The sequence below is a fragment of the Ovis canadensis genome, chromosome 1 (genome assembly GCF_042477335.2).
Source record: "Ovis canadensis isolate MfBH-ARS-UI-01 breed Bighorn chromosome 1, ARS-UI_OviCan_v2, whole genome shotgun sequence".
Lineage (NCBI taxonomy): Eukaryota > Metazoa > Chordata > Mammalia > Artiodactyla > Bovidae > Ovis > Ovis canadensis.
This window is the reverse complement of record NC_091245.1, coordinates 109,664,722-109,690,223: the sequence shown is the minus strand read 5'-3', so window position 1 is coordinate 109,690,223 and position 25,502 is coordinate 109,664,722. Positions and strand designations below refer to the sequence as shown.

General features: G+C 39.6%; 1 protein-coding gene across 1 annotated transcript; it reads right to left on the bottom strand.

The window, feature by feature from the left end:
- Nucleotides 1-1,981: 1,981 nt before the first annotated feature.
- Nucleotides 1,982-5,843, bottom strand: LOC138433857 (T-cell surface glycoprotein CD1b-3). The gene is made up of 6 exons (XM_069577196.2): nt 5,729-5,843; nt 5,234-5,500; nt 4,290-4,568; nt 3,794-4,072; nt 3,258-3,351; nt 1,982-2,206 (listed from the first exon to the last, which is right to left on the bottom strand). Exons 1-6 carry the CDS (start codon nt 5,787-5,789, stop codon nt 2,185-2,187), a joined length of 1,002 nt encoding a protein of 333 aa, XP_069433297.1. The 5' UTR covers nt 5,790-5,843; the 3' UTR covers nt 1,982-2,184.
- Nucleotides 5,844-25,502: the final 19,659 nt, after the last annotated feature.

Below are 25,502 nucleotides of genomic sequence, written 5' to 3'. Positions count from 1 at the left end.
ATTCTGTCATTATTCTGTTATATTTGAGAACCTCATTCCTGGGCCAGCTTTACCCATGGAACAAAATTCTATATCAACTTTGAGGAAGAGAGAGTTTCTCCTTTTTCAAACACCAAATATAACTATAGACTTCCATGAGGTCAGATCAGCAATTATTCCAACCAAGTATTGCAGGAGGAGGTGAAATGCTGTTCATTACCTCAGATCTTGGTTCTCATCTGGGGTCAATTTTGCCCCCTCGGGACATTTCAAAATATCTGAAAATATATTTGGTTATAACTGGGAAGGTGCTATTGGCATCTAGTGAATAGAGGTCAATGATACTGCTAAAAATCCTACAGTCCAATGAACAAGCTTCTATATCAAAGAATTATTCAGCCCAAAGTGTCAGAAGTTTAGGGCTTGTGAAATCTTTAGACAAGAGGTTCTTAAACTTAAGAGTACATTCAAATATCCTAAAAAACATATTAGGAAACATAATTCTCGTCCCCATCCAGGATTTTTTGTTTCAGTAGGTTTAGAGAATGGGAGCCTGAAAATTTCTTCTTCTAATAAGCTCACAGGCACTACTGCTGCAGCTGATTCATAGTCCACACTCCAAGAAACACACTGATGAGGGCCCTGGCCTTAACAGAGGGTGCAGTGAAGCATACAACAGCATACCTATCCTGTAAGAGTGGCTGGAGTTGGAGTTTAATGCATCCTGGAGAAACAACCAGCTATGCTAATAGAGAGGAGGAAAAAATATGTTTTTAGTCATTCCCTAACCTGCCCGAATCCTAAAGTCCACATCATCCTAAAATATTCAGGTGGCAGAACTGCTTCTAGCACCCCGGCTTCTCCAAAACTTCTGCTTTCTCTAACCTCTTTTCCCAAGTCCTACAAAAAATATGCTCATATTCTATACCATCTGCTGTTTTAATTAAAATGAGTTTGGATTTTTTAAAATGGAGTATCAGGACTTTCCTGGTAGTCCACCAGTTAAGGCTCCATGCTTCCAGTGCAGGGGGCACATGTTACATCCCTGGTAAAGGAATTATGATCCTCCATGCCAGATGGTATGGCCAAAAAGAAAAAAGAAGGAGTTTCTATAAAACTATGAAATAGGCAAAAAAAAAGAAAATGTAAAGAAAAGTCAGAGATAAAATTGACATGATAAGACAAAGATATCAAAGTCCCTGAGAACAAGGAAAGTCCTCTTGACTCATTTGCTTGAATATTTAACAACCCACCTGCATGATTACCCCTTCCGCATCCTGCCTGTCATTCATTCTCACTGAATAATGATGCACAAGATATTTCTCTGGTGAATTTGTATAGGCAAACTATAGTTACAGTATGGGCACAAGTAGTTTTCTTCAGAAGTGTTCAGGGTAGAAATAAGGAGAGTATGATATATTTTAGTAAGAGGAAAATTCAGAATATTAACTAAAGAGGAAAAAAAGGAGATTATTTTGAAAAAAAAAAGACTGTTAATGTGGCAAGCAAATCAGATTATTTTACTAAACAAACACATACATAAGAGATCTTGCCTAGGATTCACTTAGAGCAAGTCTTGCAAAGAACTTTCTTTCAAAGAACTCATAAGAAGGAAAAGAAAACATAAAGAACTGCAATGTTCTGGGTAAAGAGGAAAGTAGATCTCTGCATGACATCAGTCAAGGGATGGTTACTTCTACTGTAGGACCAAGGAAGGCTCCCTGGAAGAAGAAGGAGCTCAGTTTCTCCAAGACAGAAAATCATCCAAGCAGATACAATGAAATTAAGTTAAAATGCTGGTCATCTCTGCAAATACAATTATCTTGACATAATTACAATTAGCTCATTTTGACAAATGATATTTCAGTAGAAGGAGTGAAAAAAAATGTTATAAAATAAGAAGCCAAAGGAATGTCACAATTTAGTCCTGCACATCATTTCATTTAGTCTGAGATACATTCTTTCTCACACTTCACACCTGAAATCTGTGTGGATTCTACTAGTGATATTGTCTTATAATGTACACTTTATCATTTTTCCACCAGTATATAAATTATGATTTATCTAAAGCTTATCAGAACACTAATTTGATCAAATATGATGGTTATTTGATGAAATATAGTGAAATTGACTCCTGGGCTGTCAACCTGAGTTTCTGGGCTCCTGGGTAATTGCTCCAAATGGGAAAGGAGACATGGTCAGGGATCACAAAACAGTCTGATATGACCTGTTAAGAATACAAGCAGTCAGACAGTAAAGGACAAATTATGACATTACTTACATGTGGAATTTAAAAAATGATACAAATAAACTTACCTACAAAGTAGAAATAGAGTTACAGTTTTATACAATAATCTTATGGTTACTAGGGGAGAGAGAGTGAAGGATAAATTGGGAGATTGGAATTGACATATATGCACAAATATACATAAAAGAGATAATTAACAGGGGACCTACTGTGTATCACAGGGAATTCTAGTCAATACTCTGTAATGATCTATATGGGAATTTCTATTCCCACATATTCTATTCTAAAAAGAGTGGATATATGTATAACTGATTCATTTTGCTGTACAACAGAAAGTAACACAATATTTATATCAACTATATTCTGACCAAAAAAAATTTTTTAATTAAATAAAAAAGAACAGAAGCAAACAAAATTACTCTACATAGATATTTGCATAGCTATGTTCATGGCAGCAGTATTCACACAGCCAAAAAGTAGAATCAACTCAAGCTTCCATTGGAGATAAATAGATAAAATTTGTTAGACAGTCTTAAAAAGGAAAGAAATTCTAATATGTGTTGCTACATGAATGAATGATGGGGACACTGTGCTGCGTGGAATAAGGCAATCACAAAAAGAAAAATAGTGATGATTCCACTTATAAGAATTACTTAAAGTAGTCAGATTTCTATAGACAGAAAGTAAAATGAAAGTTGCCAAGGGATGGAAGAGCAATGAATGAGGAATGGGGCTTAATGGGCATAGACATTCAGTTTTTCAAAATGAAAAGAGTTCTAGAGATTGGCTGCATACAAAGTGAATGTACTCAATCCTATTAAACTTTATGTTTAAAATGACTAATGTGGTAAGTTTTATGTCATGTATATTTTACCATAACTTAAAAAAATAGATTTACATAAAAACGTGAGTTGGGCAGAAAGGGGAAAAGTTCTGATGGAAATGCTGAGACTAGAATGATGTAGTAGACTAAATGGAGGGAAAGAGTGAGAGAATGGACAGAAAGGAAAGACTAAAAATAAAAACTCACCAGCGCCTCCAAAACCATAATGCAAGACATATCAAGAGGATCAAGGAGGGCACTATTATTGCCACAAATATCAAGCCAATGTACATGGGGTGTCCTGGCAATATGGAGAGGACACAAGGATGTCACTTCAAAGTCATTCACTAGTTCGCCTGACCTCCTTGCCCACCTGAGTGCCAGCACCACCATTACCTGCTTACGCACATTGTTGGTTCCCTTCCTCTTATTCCCAGATGTCATATAGTCACAGCCACCCTTAGTCTCTCCTTCTTGCCGCATCCCACCCAGTCTATAGTCCTTCATTCTTACCTATTCTATACCTTAGATCACAATTTTCATTCCTTCAGCACTGGAGTCCCAGAAATAAACCTCAACTTCTATCTCTCTCTTTGCCTCTCCCTTCCTATCTCTCCCTCTGTCTCTCTTTCTTCCCCATCTCCCTCCGTCTCTCCATATCTCACCCATCAAATCCCTCCCCTTCCCCAGGCCCTCTCTCTGTTCTTGAGGACCATCTTCTCACATCCCCTGTTCCTTCTCACCCCAGTACAGGATGATATCCTGGTCTCCTAGACTGCTGTGCTTCACTCGACAACTCAGGCCAGCTGCCTCCCCAGCCGCCACATCCACGGTTACTCGGAGATACCAAGTCCAATCAGCATTGAGTATGATGTTTCCTTGCTGAGTACCAGGCTGCTCCTGCTCACCCCTCATCCACATCACCCGTACAGGTTTTGGATAGAATCCTGAGACATGGCAGACCAGCAATAGGCGGCCAGGCCCAGGAGTGGGGCCACTGGACAGCCAGGCTTCAGGCTTCACTGGGGTAGGAAGGGGTAGAAAGAGTACCAAGTTATGTCTCTAATCTAGAGCATACAGAGTCAGAAACCCATAAGTGCGGACAGTGATCTCTTCCACTTCTTTGGAAACCAAATAATGTCTTGATTAAACCCCTCTCTTCATAGGTACCTCCTACTCTTAAATTTAAAGGTGGTGGGAGGTGAAATAGGAAAGTCTTGGGGAGAAAACAGGATTAACCTTGCCTGTGCAGTTCCGCCTTCCCTGCATCGAGGACACCCAGGAGATATCGGGGGCAGGTTTTTGAGAGGAGCCTGTCTATGATAGCCAAGATGCCTTGGTACTGAGTAATGAAAACACAAAACCACTGTGCTTCGCTGCCTCCCTCTGGCTCAGGCACACATGAGTGATTCTCGATGCTCACGAAATCCAGTCCTTCAAAACCTGCTCTCAAGAAGCTTTGTATGGCCTTCCCAGAATGCAGCTCACAACCTGCTATGCCCTGAATCACAAATGGGTCTATAAAGAAAGAAAACAGAGACATGGTGATTTTGAAACACACAAGAAAGAAGGAGATGGAGAAAGGACATGGGACTTTGGATTTGGATGGAGAGAAAAGTCAAAGATATGAAATGATGACCCAAAACCCAGTTGCTGTACTCAGAGACTTTTCAGAAAGATGAGCATTCCAGAGAGGTATGCATGTTGTAAACGGTGGAGACGGGCTCTTGTAAGGAAGTTGGGTGGGCAAGAGGGGAGAAGAGGAGCAATGCGTGATGGAGTCAGGAGTGCAGCACTCCAGGATGAAGGGGAGAGTTACACTGAGAGAAGAGATCAGGCAACAGTTGCTTGAGCAATGGATTGGAGAAGTCACACTTTAGTTCACTCAGGCACAAGGTAGGAAAAGGAGCTTTTTCCTTAGGATCTAAGAGAAGCAAGCTATGCACAAACCAACCAGGAGGTGACTACAAAAGAGGAATTTCCTCTATCACAGAAGAGTGCAAGAAACAGGAAGAATCTGGGATACTTGGTGGAGGTACGGAGTCAGAGTAGGAGAATACTCTGGATGGGGTATATGCACGCACTTGGGTAAAAAGGGAAGGAGAGGACATGATCAGAGGAAGTCTGAACCAAGAAAGAGAAAAGTCATCGTGAATCTCCCCAGTTCAGAGGACGGTACTCACATTCAAACTGGAATTCACTTACAATATCCTGCACTCCCCGAGTGAACTCAATGAAGTAAACCCGGAATAGTTCCTCCAGCTCAGCCACCTCCTCATCACTGAAGTTGCCCTTCGACCAGGGCTTCAGAAATATGGCAGTGCCTGAGTCACTGTCCCAGCCATGAATCTGCAAATCGTCCAACCAGCCTGAGCCTTGATTTTGAGTCCAGGTGCTGTTGGCAAAGGTCGAAATCTGGATGAGATGGAAGGAGGTTGGCCCCTGGAATGCTGTGGTGGTGGAAGGATAGGAAGAGTGAGGAGAAAGAGAAAATTAGGATGGAAAAGAACCCAGAGTCTGAATAACAGCATAGAGGCTTAAACATTCCTGGCTCCAGCCCCAACCTCCAGAATGGGGGAGAGGGTGGGAGACAGGAGAGCCCAGACCCTTATTGCTGATGCAGCATGTTTTTGTCCAGAGCCCCTCACCTGGGCTGGGAATATGAGAGTTACTCTTACCATCCTCATTGTCACCGCCTGGGACGATAACTGCTAGCAATAGAAGTGGCAGAAGCAGCATTTCAATGGGAAGTAGAGCTTCTGACTCTCAGAACTGGCATTTGATCTCTAATTCAGCAAACTTTTTTCTCACTACCCTTATAATAACTTCCTCTCTCTTCTAACTGACAAATCTCTGACCTACATTGCACATCACAGAAAAACTTTCCTCCCACTCATTTTGGCTCCCAGCCTGCCTCTCATTTCCACTCTAGTCCTTCACTTGTAGATTTTATTTTCATATCTCTGACTTTCAGCTGTTCTCCTTGAACTCAGCTTTTTTCATATTTATTACCTTGGAAAAGCTACCATGTGATGTTGAAAGGTTATTTCACCTCCCCAACCCTTTATTTCCACATCTGTGAAATAAGAGAGTAATATTAAACAATTGCTCAGCTTCCACTCTGTTTTAATCTAGAAGAGTTACATTGGTTTATCCATCCAATTTAACTGCCCTCCCCACAGTCCATCTCCTCTGGCACTTTGTCATTATCTCCTGCAAGTGTCTAAATGATCCCTCTTTCTTATCACATCTCTCTTGCCTCATCTAACCTTGCATTCTCCTTTGTGTGTTAGAGTGTGTGTGTGTGTGTGTCTGTGTGTGTCTGTGTCTGTGTGAATGTGTATACGTTTGTGTGTCAACAATTATTTACATGCAGGAAACTCATTTAAAACATTTCTTTTTGCTAGGAATCAAATTCCAGAATTAAATTTAATACATACTGCAGTTTATAATCTAAGCAAAATTGTCTTATACCATAGTAATTTTTGAGATCAAAATTATATTTACTATTAAACCTAGCAGGACACTGTGATATTCTCTTAGGCACAGAAGCTTTTCTGTCTCTTGTTCCTTGATTATGGGAAATAGGTTTCATGTTGCCTCCTTTCTGTTTCCTGACTTTCAACAGGTAGATTCAAACAGTTACTAATGAGGGAAAGTAACAGATGCTTGTTCCTTGAAAGAAAAAGTATAATAAACCTAGACAGCATATTAAAAAGCAAAGACATCACTTTGCCAACAAAGGTCCCTGTAGTCAAAGCTATGATCTTTCCAGTAGTCATGTACAGATATGAGCTGGACCATAAAGAAGGCTGAGTGCTGAAGAATTTCTGGTTTTGAATTGTGGTGCTGGAGGAGACTCTTGAGAATCCCTCAGACTGCAAAGAGATCAAACCAGGTGGTTATAAAGGAAATCAACCTTGAATATACATTGAAAGGACTGATGCTGAAACTAGAGCTTTGGCCACCTGATATGAAGATCCAACACATTGGGAAAGACCCTGATGCTGAGAAATATTGAAAGCAAGAGGAGAAGGGGGCAACAGAGAATGAGATGGTTAGAGAGCATCACTGACTCAGTGGTCATGGATTTGCACAAACTCTAAGAGATAGTGGAGGACAGAGGAGCCTGGCATGCTGAAGTCCATGAAGTCACAAAGAGTCAGACAAGACTTAGAAACTGAACAACATCAATCAGGGAAGGACGGAATGCAGAAAGAAGAAGCAATCAAGAAACATTAGAGCAGCCTTTGGAAGAGTTCCTCTTCAAAGAGGCTACAAAGCAATCTTGGAGTTCATCTTCAGAAAATAAGGCCATCACCACAGATGGAGGATGGTTACTCCAGTCTGAACACAAGATTCCAGGAACATTGTCCTGTTACCTCACCCCTAAACAGGAAAGTCACACACCCTGCCATCCTCCCCCCAGATTTTGCCTATAAAATCTTTTCCCCCAAACCATCAAAGAGTTTGACTTTTTTGAGTACTAGCCACTGATTCTCTTTGCTTGGCCTTGTTTAAACCTTCCTCTGCTTCAAAGTCTTAGATTTGTCCTAATTTGCTTCAGGCACATGAACTTACGTTTGGTAAAAATTTTGGCAAGCCATCCTGGACTTTGTGCCCATAAATCTCAATGGCCCCTCTTTCTTGTCTCATCCCTCTTGCCTCATCTCTCTAACCTCACATTATCCATTCTTGTGTGAGTGTGTGTGTATTAGTGTGTGTATGGGTGCATTGATAATCATGTTCATGCAGATATTTAAAGCACTGCTCTATCTGGCCCAAATCTCAGAATTAAATGTGATAAATATCACAGTTTGTAATATGAGCAAGATTGTCTTAAACCATAGGAATTTTTTATTTTGAAGATTACATTTTCTACTGAAACTGAGCAGGACATTGATACCCTCCTGGGCACAAAAGCTTTTCGGTCCCCTGTCCCTTATTTGTAGGAAATAGACTTCATTCAGCCTCTTTTACCTTCCTGAGTTCCAAAAAGCAGATCCAAACAGTTGCTAATCAGGGAAGGGAGGGAACATAGGAAAAAAGAAGAGGCAATCAAGAAACAATAGGGCAGCCTTGGGGAAGGGTCCTGGTTCCTCCTCAAAGAATGGACATAACAAAATCTTTGAGTTCTTCCACAGGAAATAAGGCTACCAACTTAAATGGAGGATGGCAACTTCAGACTGAGCCTAAGAGTCTGAAACATCACCTTGTTACCTCATCACTAAGCAGAAAAAAGTCACATCCTCCAGCCCTCTCCCAAAATTTTGCTTATAAAAACTTTTCCCAAAACTATCATGGAGTTTGGGATTTCTGAGCATGAGCCACCTGCTCTCCTTGCTTGGCCTTGCAAAAACCTTGCTCTGCTCCAGAGTCTATTTCAGTTTGTTTGGCCTCACTATGCCTCAGGCACCTGGACTTATGTGCAGTAACATTTTTGGCGAGACAGCCAGGAGTCTGTGCCCATGGCCGGTCAACCAGAAGTAACCCCTTCCCTGAGTCCCTAGCAGATGTTGAGGCTCACTTTGCTCAGAAAACTGGAAGGGACTCTCTATGATAGGTATCAGTCATCCCACAACAAAGGCTGTTTGGATTCAAGAAACATTTGAAACTACAGTCCACTTTCAGTGCCACTTGAGGTTAAGTTGCTCCAGCTAGCACTGGGAAATCCCTCTACTCCATCTGGGCTATTTCCCTAACAGGAACTGAGCCACTCAGGTCTCCCTGAGAGCCACTCTGGGTATTTTCTTTTTCAAGAACTGGGCCAATCTATTTGAGGTCTCCATCTGGGTGTGAAAGTAGACTCCTGAGACTACATGTCCTCTGATTTTCTGTCTGTATGACAGTAGCTTATTTGTTACCACGTTTACTGTTTGTGTGTGTGTGTGTATCAGTATTTGCACTGGTTAGTTGAGATGAGTTTGTTTAGTAACAGAGCTCTCTATTGCATTGGGCTTCACGTGTGCCAAAGCATTGGTTGGGATTTTCCCTTTTGGACTAGCCTTGGTCATTCATTCATTCAGCTTTGTCTCTGATGGGGCATTCATTGGGAATATCCCTTTCAAGGACTAGAGAACTGCAACTCTCAGAGACCTTTCTGCATTGCTTTGATTTGTTATTTGGCTGTGAATAATTTAGTGTGGGTGATTAGAGCTCTGTTTCATCTTGTAGGATATTCTCGCAAAAATCAAAGATCTTCGGCTACACTCCCAGGAAAAGGAGTTGGTATTTCTCTCCCTTTGTGCCTTGATGTAAATGTTCTATCAGAGCTCTCAGGAACACTTATGCACATCATCTCTAATTCCTAAGACTCAAGGAAAAACTGAAAGAGTGCAGGGAGGTTTTTTATAACTCAGGCAGAAAAGCTATGTGATCTCTGGTTCTGTCTTCATGTGAAAATTAACTCACAATCGAACTCTAGTTACTGAACTTAAAAGTAAGCACTTGCAAATTAAATGCCTCTGAATATTTAGAAAATTGACGAGGATGAATTCAGATCCATGGGATCTGGGAAGTATTCAGTACTAAATCAGTTCTTGTATAGAAACATGCTTAAACTTGTTCAATTAATATAGTCATGTCTTTAGAATTATTGATGTTAAGTACCAGATTAGCCAAAAAGTCCCTTCAGTTTTCAAGTAAAAATAAGAGACTTTTTTTTTTAATTTTCACCAAGACCTTTATTAAACAACATATTCCTTTTGTTCCACTACTATCTGCCATTTTTTAGGCAACTTCATAGTTCCATTTTCCTAAAACTTTTATCTTTTTAAACAAAGAACTGTTCTAGGTGCCTTTTATAGTCTTCCAGGGAATTGAATTTTTCCATTAGGGGAATTTTGTAAAGATCAGAATAAATAGAAATCTGAAGGTACAGGGTCTGTTGAATACAGAGGATAAATCGGAACTTTCCAGGCAAGTTGTAGCAGGTTTTACCTGGTCATTAAAGAAACAAGCGGTCTTGTGTTATCCTGGTGGAAGATTATGTGTTTCCTGTTGACTATTTCTGGATGCTTTTTGTAGAGTGTTGCTTTCAGTTGATATAACTGGGATCAGTACTTGTTGTAATTAATTGTTTGGTTTTCTAGAAGAAGTTTATAGTAGAGGACTCCCTTCCAATCCCACCAGATACACAGCATCACTTAATTTGGATGAACAGCTTTGCTGATTATGGTGGATCATTACACTGGTCTCATAAACTTTTGCATTCCACATTATTGTACAGTATTCATTTGTCATCACCCATCACAGTTTATTTTAAAAACAAAATGTTTTCATTGCTGCAACATAGAGAATCACATGCAGAAATACAGTCAAGAATTTTCTTTCACTTAACTGATGTGGAATCCAAATGTCAAAACAATTAACATAGCCAAGCTGACCCAAATGATTTTCAGAGCTTCACTTGGATATTTTGAGTATGCTGGCTATCTCCCAGGTTGAATAACATTTATTGTCCTCAATTAATGTCTCAATTTGATCACTATCTATTCCAAATGGTCTGCCAAACTGTGGAGCATTATCCAGTGAAAAATCTCCAACATGAAACTTTACAAACCGCTTTTGACACATTCAGTCAGTCACAGCACCTTATCCATATACTGCACAAATCTTTCTCTTTTTTTTTCAGTTGTATTATCTTTCTTGAAGTAATAAAGCATAATATGACAAAAAACATTTTTTCCATCTTTAATATTCAATGACTACACAAAACTTCACCAATTTTGATAAGATTTGTTAATACACACTGATATGTTTGTGATATACTGTCACATTACAATCTAGCAAAATTGTTTCAAATGAAGTTAAAGATAACTAAGTGCTATCTGAGCCATCTTATGGACAAAAAAAAAAATGACTATTTAGCCAACCCAATATAATTCTGCTGTTGTACCTAGCTTTATTAGACCTTATATCTGTAGAAAACTTATCAGAAAGAAAAATAATCTGTTATGATGATACTGGCTTCCCTGGTGGCTCAGACAGTAAAGTGTCTGCCTACAATGTGGGAGACCCAGGTTCAATTCCTGGGTAGGGAAGATCCTCTGGAGAAGGAAATGGCAACCCACTCCAGTACTCTTGCCTGGAGAATCTCATGGACAGAGGAGCTTGGTAGGCTATAGTCCACAGGGTCGCAAAGAGTTGGACACATCTGAGCTACTTCATTTTCTTTCTTTCTTTCTTTCCTTCTTTCTTTCTTTCTTTCCTTCCTTCTTTCTTTCTTTCCTTCTTTCTTTCTTTCTTTTTTTCTTTGTTTCTTTCTATGATGATACTGTGAGTGCATGCTAAGTTGCTTCAATCATGTCTGATTCTTTATGACCTCATGGACTGGAACTCACCAGGCTCCACTGTCCACAGGATTCTCCAGACAAGAATACTGGAATCCTCCTCCAGGGGATTTTCCTGACCTAGGGAGCAAACCTGCATCTCTTACATGTAGTACCACTAGCACCACCTGAGAAGCCCTATGATGATGCTAAATCAATGCAATTGATGCAAGAACTTCTAGGTAAACTCTATAAGAATAATTATGTTTTGGAATGTCTATCTAAAACAACCTCTTCACATAGATTTTAACTTGAAATTTTGGAGTTGTGTGGTAAGGTAAGTATTTTAAAAATTGAGTCTTAGTCATACATGAGCAATGTATCCATGTACCTATGTCATGTTGCATAGGATAACATGTATCATGGGGATCAGGAAGGACACTCTGTCAAAGTTTACCCATTTTTAGCAAGCCAATCAAAAGCAAATGTTTCAGAGCCCTGGTCAAGAACTTAGATTTGGACCAGAGAAATGATGTCATCAGTGCAGTTCAGTTGCTCAGTCATGTCCGACTCTTTGTGACCCCATGAATCACAGCACATCAGGCCTCCCTGTCCATCACCAACTCCCAGAGTTCACTCAAACTCACGTCGTTCACATTGGTGATGCCATCCAGCCATCTCATCCTCTGTCGTCCCCTTCTTCTCCTGCCCCCAATCCTTCCCAGCATCAGAGTCTTTTCCAATGAGTCAACTCTTCGCATCAGGTGGCCAAAGTACTGAAGTTTTAGCTTTAGCCTCATTCCTTCCAAAGAACACCCAGGACTGAACTCCTTTAGAATGGACTGGTTGGATCTCCTTGCAGTCCAAGGGACTCTCAAGAGTCTTCTCCAACACCACAGTTCAAAAGCATCAATTCTTTGGTGCTCAGCTTTCTTCACAGTCGAGCTCTCACATCCATACATGACCACTGAAAAAACCATAGCCTTGACTAGATGGACCTTTGTTGGCAAAGTAATGTCTCTGCTTTGACAGAGGTGGTCATAACTTTCCTTCCAAGGAGTAAGCATCTTTTAATTTCATGGCCACAATCACCATGTGCAGTGATTTTGGAGCCCCAAAAAATAAAGTCTGACACTCTTTCCACTGTTTCCCCATCTATTTCCCATGAAGTGATGGGACCAGATGCCATGATCTTCATTTTCTGAATGTTGAGCTTTAAGCCAACTTTTTTACTTTCCTCTTTTACTTTAATCAAGAGACTTTTTAGTTCCTCTTCACTTTCTGCCATAAAGGTGGTGTCATCTGCATATGTGAAGTTATCGATATTTCTCCTGGCAATCTTGATTCCAACTTGTGCTTCTTTCAGCCCAGTGTTTCTCATGATGTACTCTGCATATAAAAGTAAATAGGCATGACTTGCTGTATAAAGATGGTTTGGAGCTCAAAGAAGAAGAAAAGCTCTTATTGTTGCTGTAAAAGACAAGGTAAGTTGTGTGAAGACAGCAAGGAATTTTACTGTCTAGGAGTTTATTGAATAGGTAGATCACTCCCAAATAAAATAAGATACTGAAACATTAATTTAAAAAAATTGGTTTCTCCTTGCAGAGAAAATAAGGGATTCTTGATGTATATGTTTGTTGTCATCCTGAGATATTCTCTATAAGAAAGTACATGTTTCAGAAATTGCTGTTGGTATTTATGTTTAGCAATCTACAGAATGTTAATGTGAGAGACAGATCATAGTTGCTCACTTCTTAGTACTCATTGCAAAGTTGAGGAATCTAATTTAAACATTTAAATAAAGGTATTAAATAAGGGAAACATTTCAGTATGCAAGGAAAGTTTAATCCATGTAGTCAATAAAAAAGGTATGAGGAAAGGAATTACATTACATTTGGTTAAAGGGGCAAAAACAGTTTCGTCCTAGAGCTGGTTGCTCCTGAATGGAAAAAAGTAACAAAGGGGCAAAGTGACATGGGTAGAGAAAGTTGTAGAATGTTCATGAAATGGAACACTGACAAGGAGTGCATGATCAAGACTCTCTAGGATTTGATTCAGTTTAGTTGGATAAATGGATTTTGTTGATAATTGTCTGACACAATATTGGATTTGGTTTCTTGTTGAAAGAACAGTTTTCTCAGAAAGCTGCTTTTGAGAAAAGATTGTATGAGTTTCTTTGCCTTTAAGTGATCTGTATTTGCTTTTGAAATCTTTTCACTTTGATTAAGTGAATAAGTATCGTTTGCAGATTCTAAAATTGACCTCTGGCTAACTGAGATGCTTCAGCCAGGCTCCTCTGTCCATGGAGATTCTCCAGGCAAGAATACTGGAGTGGGTTGCCATGCCCTCCACCAGGGGATCTTCCCAACCCAGGTACCAAACCCAAGTCTCCAGCATGGCAGGCAGTTTCTTTACCCTCTGAGCCACAAGGAAAGCCCAAGAATACTGATGTGGGCCGCCTATCCCTTCTGCAGTAGATCTTGTTGACCAAGGAATCAAACCAGCGTCTCCTGCATTGCAGGGAGATTCTTTACCAGTTGAGCTACCAGGGAAGCCCATATGACAAGGGAAACATTGTCAAATGAATGATAAGCCTGCTCAGGTTATACTGTATGAGTAAATGCTATTAACACAGATATTCTAAAAATTACATGAAATTCCTAAAAATCTGTTATGTCCTGATGAGATGTTACCAGTCATGATTCTGGATGTTGTAGTCAAGTATCTTTATGGATTGCACTGCAATCAGGTATTTAAGTTTTTAAATCTCTTTGTCATTTAAAGACAATTACTGTACTCTGATGCTTGTTGTCAAAATGCTTCATGTTCAAGGAGGAAGGAAGTTCGACAAGTACATGTTTTGAATAAATGTTAAATTATAATACAAAACTAGGCAAGAAACTAAAGAATCCTAATGGAAAACCTGGTAGCTTTATAAGATGCTAAAGAAAGGATTAGTCTTCTCAGGTGGCACTAGTAGTAAAAGACCTTCCTGCCTAATGCAGGAGATATTAGATATGTGGGTTCAATCCCAGAGACAGGAAGATCCCCTGGAGTAGGGCATGGTAACCCACTCCAGCATTCATTCCTGGAGAATCCCATGGATAGAGGTGTCTGGTGGACTGCAGTCCATAGGGTCGCAAAGAGTTGGACACAACTGAAGAGACTTAGCGATGAAAAGATTAGTTATTGGGTAAACTGGTGAATATGGCTATAAGGTTTATGGCTTTTTGTCTGAAGTATTACTCATGTTGATCTAAGTGTTCAAGATATAGGGAAGCCCTTCCCCTCAAGCTATTATGACTTATAACAATTGGGTAAATTACCACTTCTATGGGTAGAATTGAAATGTTATTCTTTTCTCTCTGTCTGGTCCCTCCAGAAACTGGATGATTGGGTTCTGAGCAGCCTTTTCAAATGAATGGGAAGGACTACTGTGGGCATGTGCAGGAATCCTGCTATTTGGGGGAACTCTAGTGGAGAGAAATGCATCAAGGAAGAATCTGATGGCAGGACATGGATTTTCTGACCATGAGAGGTCTTTTGGGGAATTCAGTCTGAGACTCCTGAGGAGTTCCACCACAGCCAGTGTGCAAGAGCTCGTGTGGCCAATAGACATAGACCAGACTTATTTGAGAGACAAATTAGTGTTGATTTAGTTGTGTTTGATGGAGATGAAGATAATTAGAAGAAAAATATTATGTTTCAATATATATTAAATCCCAGTTCTGCTGAAGTTCTTGTGGTAGCCACACTTTTGCCCTAATATTCAGAAGAAAAAAAAATTACCTAGTAGCTTTATCACAGAGTATTGAAACAGAGCAGGGTCCTATGGTCCTTCCCCCTCACCATCACCCATGTCCTCCACATGCCTTTTGTCTGTAGAAAAACTTTAGCCAAAAAAGGAGTTTAAACAGAGAAGTGATAAATTGCAGAAAGGAAACAGTTCAAGGAGACTAAATGGTAATACATTGGCCAATAGGCATAGTCAGGGACCTTTAGTTCCTCTTCAAGGGATATAGATAATACTCTGAGCCATATCCTTTGAGCTGTCTTAAAGATACTGAAGTCCTCACTTGGTGGAAGAGGTTAACTACATGATGATCGACTGTAACTATGACAAAAGCTGCCACAATTTTGAGAACTGGCCTCAAGGAAATGGAACAAACTAACCCTGGAACTGAAAATTAACCGTAGTTAAAACAAGCCAAGTGATGCTGGTCAGACCACCATATGACCAATTTCAAGATGACTTTGAAATCAGAGCTGATTGTGCTGTTTCTACATATGGCTCTCACCTTTTGCCTAAAAAGCTCTTTCCCATTGAGTTTTCAGTGAGGAGATTGGCCTTTGGACAGGAGTCTGCTGTCCCCCCAGTTGCTGGCATCTGAAATACAGCAAATTCTTTTTTCCATCAACTGTGCCACTTTCTTGACTTTTGAGTGGTGAGCAAGATGGACTTGACTTTAAGTAATGGTATAAATAACTATGTATGACATTGTTTTTTTATAGTCTATTGCTAAAAACACATGTACAATGCTTGTGTGACAAATGCATATAATAGATAAAATTTATAGTTTCAAAAATGTTTAGCTATGAACATATCTCTGAGTTTCTTCACAATATCTTATCAGTTTCCTCCTAATGTGAATAACTAGGTAAGTATAAAGGAGGCCTAGCACCAAGGAACATGGACTACACCAAAGAAAAAAGGCTGACTCACTCTGGCATTGAAGGATGGGTATTTTGATCATTAATGTTTTCAGTTGAAAGTCATGCAATTAAAAAAGGACAACATGGGAAAATATGTACATATTGAAGTATGAGGAAATCATTTGGGGTTATTCATGGCTTAATTTAACCTTTACTGATCAAAGTGGCCTGTATTGTGACCTTTCAGACAGGCATTGTACATCTGCTTTGGTCGCTGAGGAGAGAAATTCATTTGAGGTAAAAATAGAGAAACTGTGGTTCAGACATACATGGTAATGACAGCTCAAAATAGAGAAACTATGGTTCAGACATACAAGGTAATACTAGGTGGTCATTTTGGATGTGATTTCGGATGTGTTCCTGTATTGCTGAGTTTTCTGATCTGTATTGGACTAGGGGTTGCCACTAGCCATTCTCAAAGCAGTGTCTGCTGGCAGCTGGTAGCTGCTACCCCATGGGTTGAAGGTTTCTTCTTGTAACAATTATGCTTTTAAATAATAAGAGTCTGTAGCAGATGTAAACAGGAAAAAAAGAAAACGTGTGGTGGCCAATAACTCCTACTATGTGTATGCTAATACCACATTAAAAGTTAAAATCTACTTAGGTATACAGACAAGGCTTTGTCTTCCCAAGGTGCTGGCTTCAGACTAGGCTTTAAATTTATTTTCCTGAATTCTTCTGGTAATGAGATCTGTTTTACCTATTAAAGTTAGTTTGAATGGGGTGTGTTGCACCAAAATACTGGACAAAGGGATAGATGCTTAGCTATACCATACTCAGATTCAGGACCTAGAACTTGGGAATATTTCTAACTCAGTGTACATTCCCTGAACTGAGGCAAGATTATGCCCCATTTTAGCAGGAAATACCCAGAGTGGCTATATTCCCAGTTCCCTGAAAGATTTAAGGAAATTTGAAAGACAAGAGAGAACTGAAACCAAGTCCTCCTACACCTGAGTTTTCTGTTTCTTTTTTTAGGAACTTCTATACCAATATGTTATTTCCTTTCTTGCCCAACACATGTTCTCCTCAACATTGAGAAGCAGCAAAGGAAAGGGGGTATTGAAACTAAGCAGGACCTATGAGACCATCCTGGGCATGAAAATCTATCTGTCCCAAAGTCTATCTATCTTTCTTGTCATACTAATTACATTTTTTTTTCAGCTCCTTGACCCTCTCTCAGTTCCAAAAAGCAGATTCAAACAGTTGCTAATTAGGGAAAAGAGAGAATGCAGAAACAGAGGTCAAATTAAGAAACAATAGTACAGACTTAGGGAAGAGTCCTGATTCCTCCTCAAGGAATATACATAACAAAGTCTTTGAATTTTTCTGAAGGAAATAAGGCCCAACCTAGGTCGTCATGGTTGTTGTCGTCATTCAGTCCCTAAGTTGTGTCCTAACTCTTTTCGACCTCATGAACAACAGCACGCCAGGCTTCCCTGTTCTTCATTATCTCCTGGAGTTTGCTCAAATTTATGTTCATTGAGTCAGTGATGCCATCCAACCATCTCGTCATCTGCCACTCTCTTCTCCCTTTGCTTTCTGTCTTTCCTAGCATCAGAGTTTTTCCCAATGAGTCAGTGGCCAAAGTACTGGAGTTTCAGCTTTAGCATCAGTCCTTACAATGAGTCTTCAGGGTTGATTCCCTTTAAGTTCACAGGCTTGAAATCCTTGCCGTTTCAGTGACTCTCAAGAGTCTTCTCCAGCACCATAATTTGAAAGCATCAGTTCTTGAGCACTCAACCTTTTTTATGGTCCAACTCTCACATCTGTACATGACTACTGAAAAAACTATCTTTGGCTATATGGACCTTTGTCAGCAAAGGTCTCTGCTTTTAAATATACTGTCTAGGATTGTCATAGTTTTTCTTCCAAGGAGCAAGTGTCTTTGAATTTCATGGCTGAAGCCACCATCTACAGTGATTTTGGAGCCCTCAAAAATAAAATCTGCCACTGGAATTTCTTGGTTTACATACTGCTGAAGCCTAGATTGAAGATTTTGAACATTACCTTGCTAGCATGTGAAATGAGCTCAATTGTTTGATATTTTGAGTATTCTTTGGCATTGTCTTTCTTCTCCATCTAGATGGAGAATGTAACTTCAGGTTGAGCACAAAATTCCTAGAACATCACCCTTGCTGAAATTGTGTATCTCAGATTGGGATTTGAACCCATACTCTGAGACTCGAACCCAGCCAAAACCCATGGTACCTGATTTCATGACCTAATGAAGCTCAGATTCTTCACAGAAAGAATTCAGTGAAAGACAAAGTGATAGGTAAGAAGTGGATTTATTCAGATTCTGAAAGGAGCACACTCCACAGAGTGTGGATAATCACAGAGGGCAAGTATAGCTGCAAAATGTGCAATGGTTAATTTTTACAGGCTGGCTAACTTCATATGCTAATGAGTGGGAGGGTTATTCCATCTATTGGGGGGAAGGAGTGGAGATTTCCAGGAATTGGGCAATGGCCCACTCCTTGGTCTTTTGACAGTGCCTTGGAACTGTCATGGCCCCTCTGAGTGTCATTTAGCTTGCTGATTGAGGATCAAGGTCTAGTCTTGTCTGCCACCTTGGTCCCATTTGATTCTAATTGGTTTATGTTGTGTCCTTGGGTGATGTCATTCTTTCAAAAGTTGTGTCCTGCCACTTCCTCTCCTATTACAGTACCTTACCACCAACCAATCCGAAGAGAGTCACAGACCACTCTCCCAATTTTTGCCGATAAAAATTTCCCCCAAAACTGTGAGATAGTTTGGGGGTCTTAAGCATGAACCTCCTGTTCCTCTTGCTTGGCCATGAATAAATCTTTCTCTTCTCCATACTCTGACATTTCCGTTTCTTTGGCCTCGGTGTGCATCAGGCACGGATTTGTGTTTTGTAACAATGCTGGTAAATGACTTCTTTTCAGTAGCTCTTGATCTTTTGATTTACAGACCTTGGCACAGAGTTCCTAAAACCTTGGAATTTCCTAAGTGTTGAAAGCAATCAAGATACCTTTTTCTAGTTATTGAAATTTTAGAAAGCCCTATATAACCTAAAAATGGGCACTGATTGTCAGTGAACACAATTATGTGATTGACAGGTTGGAACTTTCGGTATTTCCCTTGACATCCAGGGAGAGAATAGAGACTAAAGTTAAATTGAACCTATAGTCAATGATTTGATCAATTTGCCTCTGTAATGAAACCTCCATAGAAACCCAAAAGGATGGTTTATAGACAGCTTTTGATATGGTGAACACATTGAGATACAGGAGCATAGCATACTTAGATGGAGAAGGCAATGGCACCCCACTCCAGTACTCTTGCTGGAAAATCCCATGGGCGGAAGAGCCTGGTAGGCTGCAGTCCATGGGTTCACGAAGAGTCGGACATGACTGAGTGACTTCACTTTCACTTTTCACTTTCATGCATTGGAGAAGGAGATGGCAACCCACTCCAGTGTTCTTGCCTGGAGAATCCCAGGGACGGGGGAGCCTGGTGGGCTGCCATCTATGGGGTCACACAGAGTCAGACACGACTGAAGCGACTTAGCAGCAGCAGCAGCAGCATACTTAGGGTGGTATGGAAGAATCAACACCTTACCACATGTCTTACCTGATCCATCTGGCTGTTACTATCCTTTTATAATAGGAGATCTAATAAGTACCTGTTTCTCTCAGTTTTATGAGCTACCCTAGAAATGTAATCAAATCTAAGAAGAAGGTCAAAGCTTTGGGTTTTCTAGTAGTCATGTATGGATTTGAGAGTTGGACTATAAAGAAAGCTGAGGGTTGAAGAATTGATGCTTTTGAATTGTGGTGCTGGAGAAGACTCTTGAGAGTCCCTTGGACTGCAAGGAGATCCAACCAGTCCATCCTAAAGGAAATCAGTCCTGAATATTCATTGGAAGGACTGATGTTGAAGCTGAAGCTCCAATACTTTGGCTACCTGATGCAGAGAACTGGCTCATTTGAAAAGAGCCTGATGCTGGGCAAGATTGAAGATGGGAGGAGAAGGGCTGACAGAGGACTCAATGGACATAAGTTTGAGTAAGGTCCAGGAGTTGGTGATGGACAGGGAGGCCTGGCGTACTGCAGTCCATGGGGTTGCAAAGAGTCAGACATGACTGAGAGACTGAACTGAATTGAACTGAAGAAGAAGGTCATAGGAACTTCCAGTCTATTGTGACTGATAAGTTTGATTGCCCCCACCACAAAACTTGTAGGTCTTGAAACTGAGTGGGATTCTACTGGAATCACGGGCATGGAGGCCTTTCTGCTCCCCCATTTTCCTGAAGGCAAGATTCCAGCCATTATGACTTTCCCTGAGATCCAAAGCGTGGATTTGAACAGTTGCTAATCAGGGGAGGGGCAGCCAAGAAATCACTGGATACAAGATTAAAGAGACCAGAGAAGCTCATCAAGATCCTTGTTCAGTCATGCATTCCTTTCCTACTCTTTGCAACCCCATCTGTTGCAGACTACAACAACATAGACCAGATATGTCTACAACATAGACCAGATATGTCTGCAACATAGACCAGAACCTGCCCCATGACTCGAGGGTGTGGCAAACTGTGCCTTGATTGTCCTAGTAAGCATGCCAAAGGGACATTCTTAGGGCAGGGCATGCTCTCTGCTCCACTTCACTGCCTACCCCTGTGTCCATACCCATGGAAACAAAGCAAGATATTCCTGATCAACAGCAGAGCCTTGGCTAATCAAACTCCCCAGTATAGCTATTCCCTAATGATCTCATGTGACTTTTGCCAATAGGAGCCATTTTGTCTTCCTGCCATGGAGAGCAGGAAGGCCCCCTGACTCCCTGCTTGCCAAATTATATGTGTCTGTCTTTTCATTACATGCTCGCCCTCATTTCAGGTCTTTCTCACCCGCTGTGCTGGACACATCACCCATGGACTACAGCATGTCAGGTTTTCCTGAACTTCACTGTCTCCCAGAGTTTGCTCAAACTCATGTCCATTCAGTCAGTGATGTCATTCAACCATTTCATGCTCTGTCTTTCCCTTCTTCTCAAGTCTTAAACCTTTCCTAGCATCAGCGTTTTTTCTATTGAATCAGCTCTTCGCATTAGATGGCCACAGTATTGGAGCTTCAGGGTCAGCATCCTTTGAATATTCAGGGTTGATTTCCTTTAGGATTGATTGGTTTGATCTCCCTGACGTCCAAGAGACTCTCAGGAGTCTTTGCCAACACCACAGTTCAAAAGCATCAATTCTTCAGCACTCAGCCCTCTTTATGGTCCAGCTCTCATATCCATACATGACTACTGGAAAAACCATAGCCTTGACTATACAGACCTTTGTCAGCAAAGTAATGTCTCTGCTTTTTAATATGCTGTTTAGGTTTTTCATAGCTTTTCTTCAAAGGATCAAGCATCTTTTAATTTCATGGATGCAACAATCCTCCACCAAGAAAATAAAGTCTGTCACTGTTTCCATTGTTTCCCCATCTATTTGCTATGAAGTGATGGGATTGGATGCCATGATCTTTGTTTCTTGAATGTAGAGTTTTAAGCCAGCTTTCTCACTCTCCCCTTTCACTTTCATCAAGTTCCTCTTTGCTTTCTGCCATTAGTGTGGTGTCATCTGCATAACTGAGGTTATTGATATTTCTTCTGGCAACCTTGATTACAGCTTGAACTTCATTCAGCCTGGCATTTCACATGATGTGCTCTGCATACAAGTTAAATAAGCAGGGTGACAATATACAGCCTTGATGTACTCCTTCCCCAATTTGGAACCAGTCCATTTTTCATGTCCAGTTATAACTGTTGTTTCTTGACCTACATACAGGTTTCTCAGGAGGCAGGTACAGTGATCTGGTATCACCATCTCTTGAAAAATTTTCCACAGTTTATTGTGATCCACACAAAGGCTTTAGCATAGTCAATGAAGCAGAAGTAGATATTCTTCTGGACTTCTCTTGTTTTTTTTCTATGATTCAACGTGTTCACAATTTGATCTGTGATCCTCTGCCTTTTCTAAATCTAGTTTGTACACCTGAAAATTCTCAGTTCATGTACTTTTGGAGCTTAGCTTGAAAGATTTTTACTATTACCGTGCTAGTATGTGAAATGAGTGCAATTTTGCAGTAGTTTGAACATTCTTTGACATTGCCTTTCATTGGTATTGGAATGAAAAATGACCTTTTCCAGCCTTGTGGCCACTGCTGAATTTTCCAAATTTGCTGGCATATTGAATGCAGCCCTTTCACAGCATCATCTTTTAGAATTTGAAATAGCTCAGCTGGAATTCCATTACCTCCACTGGTTTTGTTCATAGTGATGCTTCCTAAGGTCCAGTTGATTTCACACTCCAGGATGTCTGGCTCTAGGTGAGTGATCACACCTTCATGATTATCCGGGTCATTAAGCTATTTTTTGTGTAGTTCTTCTGTGTATTCTTGCCACCTCTTCTGAATATCTTCTGCTTCTCCTAGATCCTTACTGCTTCTGCCCTTTATTTTGCCCGTCTTTGCATGAAATGGTCCTTTGAAATCTCTAATTTTCTTGAAGAGTTCACTAGTCTTTCTTATTCTATTGCTTTTCTTTATTTCTTTGCATTGTTCACTTAGGAAAGCTTTCTCATCTCTCCTTGCCATCTTTGGAACCCTGCCTTCAGATGGATATGTCTTTAGAAAGCTGAAAACATGAAACATGAGAATAAATTAAGGGAGTGTAAATCATGCTCACACCTTAATCTTCCCAAAGACTCCACTTTTGACCCACTATTATAAAATCGTCATCAAAGTCTCTGAGTTGAGACACACAGATTCTGAAGACAGAAGCCCAATGTGTCTCCCTTTGCCTTGCCTATTCACCCAAAGCTCTGTCTTTGAGATTTCTTCACCAGTGTTCTGAGAGGCTGAGCTTTCAGTAACAGTCTGAACACTTAACCTGGGGAATCTGATGTTATCTTCAGATATATGGTGTTGGAAATGGGCTGAGTTATAAGATGCCCAGCTGGCCAAAACTGTTGTTTATTAGATGTATGAAAAACCCCCTACCTCACACACTGGATCTGGGTGCTCAAAATCCTTGTATCACAATGGAATAAATGCAAAGAGAATAGAAAGAAGGACATGATAAAGAAAATGATATGATCACAGAAAAAAAGTTAAAACTTAGTTTTTGAAAAATTTATAAAATTGATAATCTGACAATATCAGAAAGAGAACAGAGAGAGAACACCAATTTCTAAGATCTGTTTTTTTTAAAAAAAACAGGGATATATGTAGTTATGAACCCCATAAACATTAACATGATTTAACAAAAAGAAGGTATTATGCACAAATGAGTGGTAATTTGGAAATCTGAAAAACTGGATAAATTTTGTTAAATCAAAATTTACCAAATTTGACACAAAGAGAAACAGACAATTTGAAAAGGGCTATTTTTATTTTTAAAAACTGTTAAATTTAAAACTCCCTCCTCAAAAATAAGAAAATAAAAAATTCCAACATAAACCTTCACTGCTTAATTTTACCAAGTATTTATTTTAAAAATAGATATAGCACAGAAGCTTTCTCTGAGAATAAAAAGATAAGAAAGATTTCTTGATTTGTTTTATGAGGCAAAAAAACTCTCAATACCAATACTTGACAAAGAAATTTCAAGAACAGAAAAACATTATAAATAAGAAATTGGATCCACATAATACATTATAAGTAAGTTACATAAACAAAATTTTGTTTTACCTTTTGAGAATTTCTGTGTGACTCAAAACATTAAAAATAGAAAAGATATAAAACATTTTGTCATCTCAAGAAATTCAGAATAAGCTCTTAATGAATTCAATAGTCATCCATAATAAAAATGATAATAAAAAATTTAATAACTTTGAAAGAAAGTGTTCTTAATCTGAAAAAAAATCATCCATGATATACTCAGAGCAATTACCATACCTAATATTGTTGTTTTTCAGTTACTCTGTTGTGTCTGACTCTTTGCGACTGCATGGACTGAAGCACTCCAGGCTTTCCTGTCCTTGACGATTTCCAGGAGTTTGCTCAAACTCATGTCCATTGAATCAGTGATGACATTCAACAATCTCATCCTCTGTCATCTTCTTCTCCTCTTGCCCTCAATCTTTCCCAACATCAGGGTCTTTTCCAAAGAGTTGGCTCTTTACATCAGGTGGCCACAGTATTGAACTTCAGCTTCAGCATCAGTCCTTCCAATGAATGTTAGGGTTGATGCCTAATATTAATTGTTGGAATATTCTTATCCAGTAAAAGCAAAAAGATTGGAATGTCATCTGTCAATTCTCTACACTAATTTAGAGTCAATGCCATTGGACAAGAAAATGCAATAAAAGGTAGCAAGAGGACTGAAAAAATTGAGAATTTTCATATTTAGAGATATTATGAAAGTATGAATAGAAAATCCAAAAGGATTTACAGATAAAATATTATATTTAAAAAGTTAATTTAACATGCATACTGGAAGCAAGGACAAAACATTTTAACATATTTCTATATATTAGCAGAAATCAAACTAACACATTCACATGCACAAAAACTCTTATATAAAGAAAGAGTTGAAGAGCTCTTGTATTGTGAGACTTAAGATTTATATTTGAAAATCTTTCATCTACAGGTCATAATTAAAGTCATAAGTAAATTAACATTTTCCAAAGTAAGGAAACTTAGGGAAAACAACACAAGGCCAAAAACCACCTTTAAGAGATGATGACTTGATGGAAGGAGGAGAAATAAGAGGAGTAAAGAAAACAGAGAAAAGCTATAAAAAAGATATGAAAAAGCTGTTACATCAGAAAGCAAAATAATATCAGAATTTCTAAGCAAGTAAAAATTCTAGCTCAGTTTTTAAAAGAAGAAATGAGATTGTTCTGCTCATATAACTTAAATATCCAGAGGCAGGTCAGTCTCCAGACCTTCTCTTTGGCTCTGTCTATCTTGTTCTATTTCTGAACTTCATTACTGGTCCAGCTTTAATTACACAACAAAATTCAACAGCAACTTTGAGCTTAGAATGAATTATATCATCCAGATGAAGAGTCTTTTTTCAACCACCGAATATAAACTATAGACTTCAGTTAGGTTAGAGCACCAATTATTAGAACTAAGTGATGAGAAGGGAGGTGAAATGCTGTATATTATCTTAGGCCTTAGCCCTTATCTGGTGTCTGTTTACTATCCAAGGACATTTGGAAAGGTTTGAAGATCTATTTGGTTATTATAATTTGGGGAGAAATTACTGGCATCTACAGGCCAGTTCAGTTCAGTTCAGTCATGTAGTCCTGTCCGACTCTGTGACCCTGTGGACTGCAGCATGCCAGGCCTCCCTGTCCATCACCAACTCCCAGAGTCCACTCAAACCCATGTCCATCAAGTCAGTGATGCCATCCAACCATCTCATCCTCTGTCATCCCCATCTCCTCTTGCCTTCAATCTTTCCCAGCATCAGGGTATTTTCCAATGAGTCAGTTCACCTCAGGTGG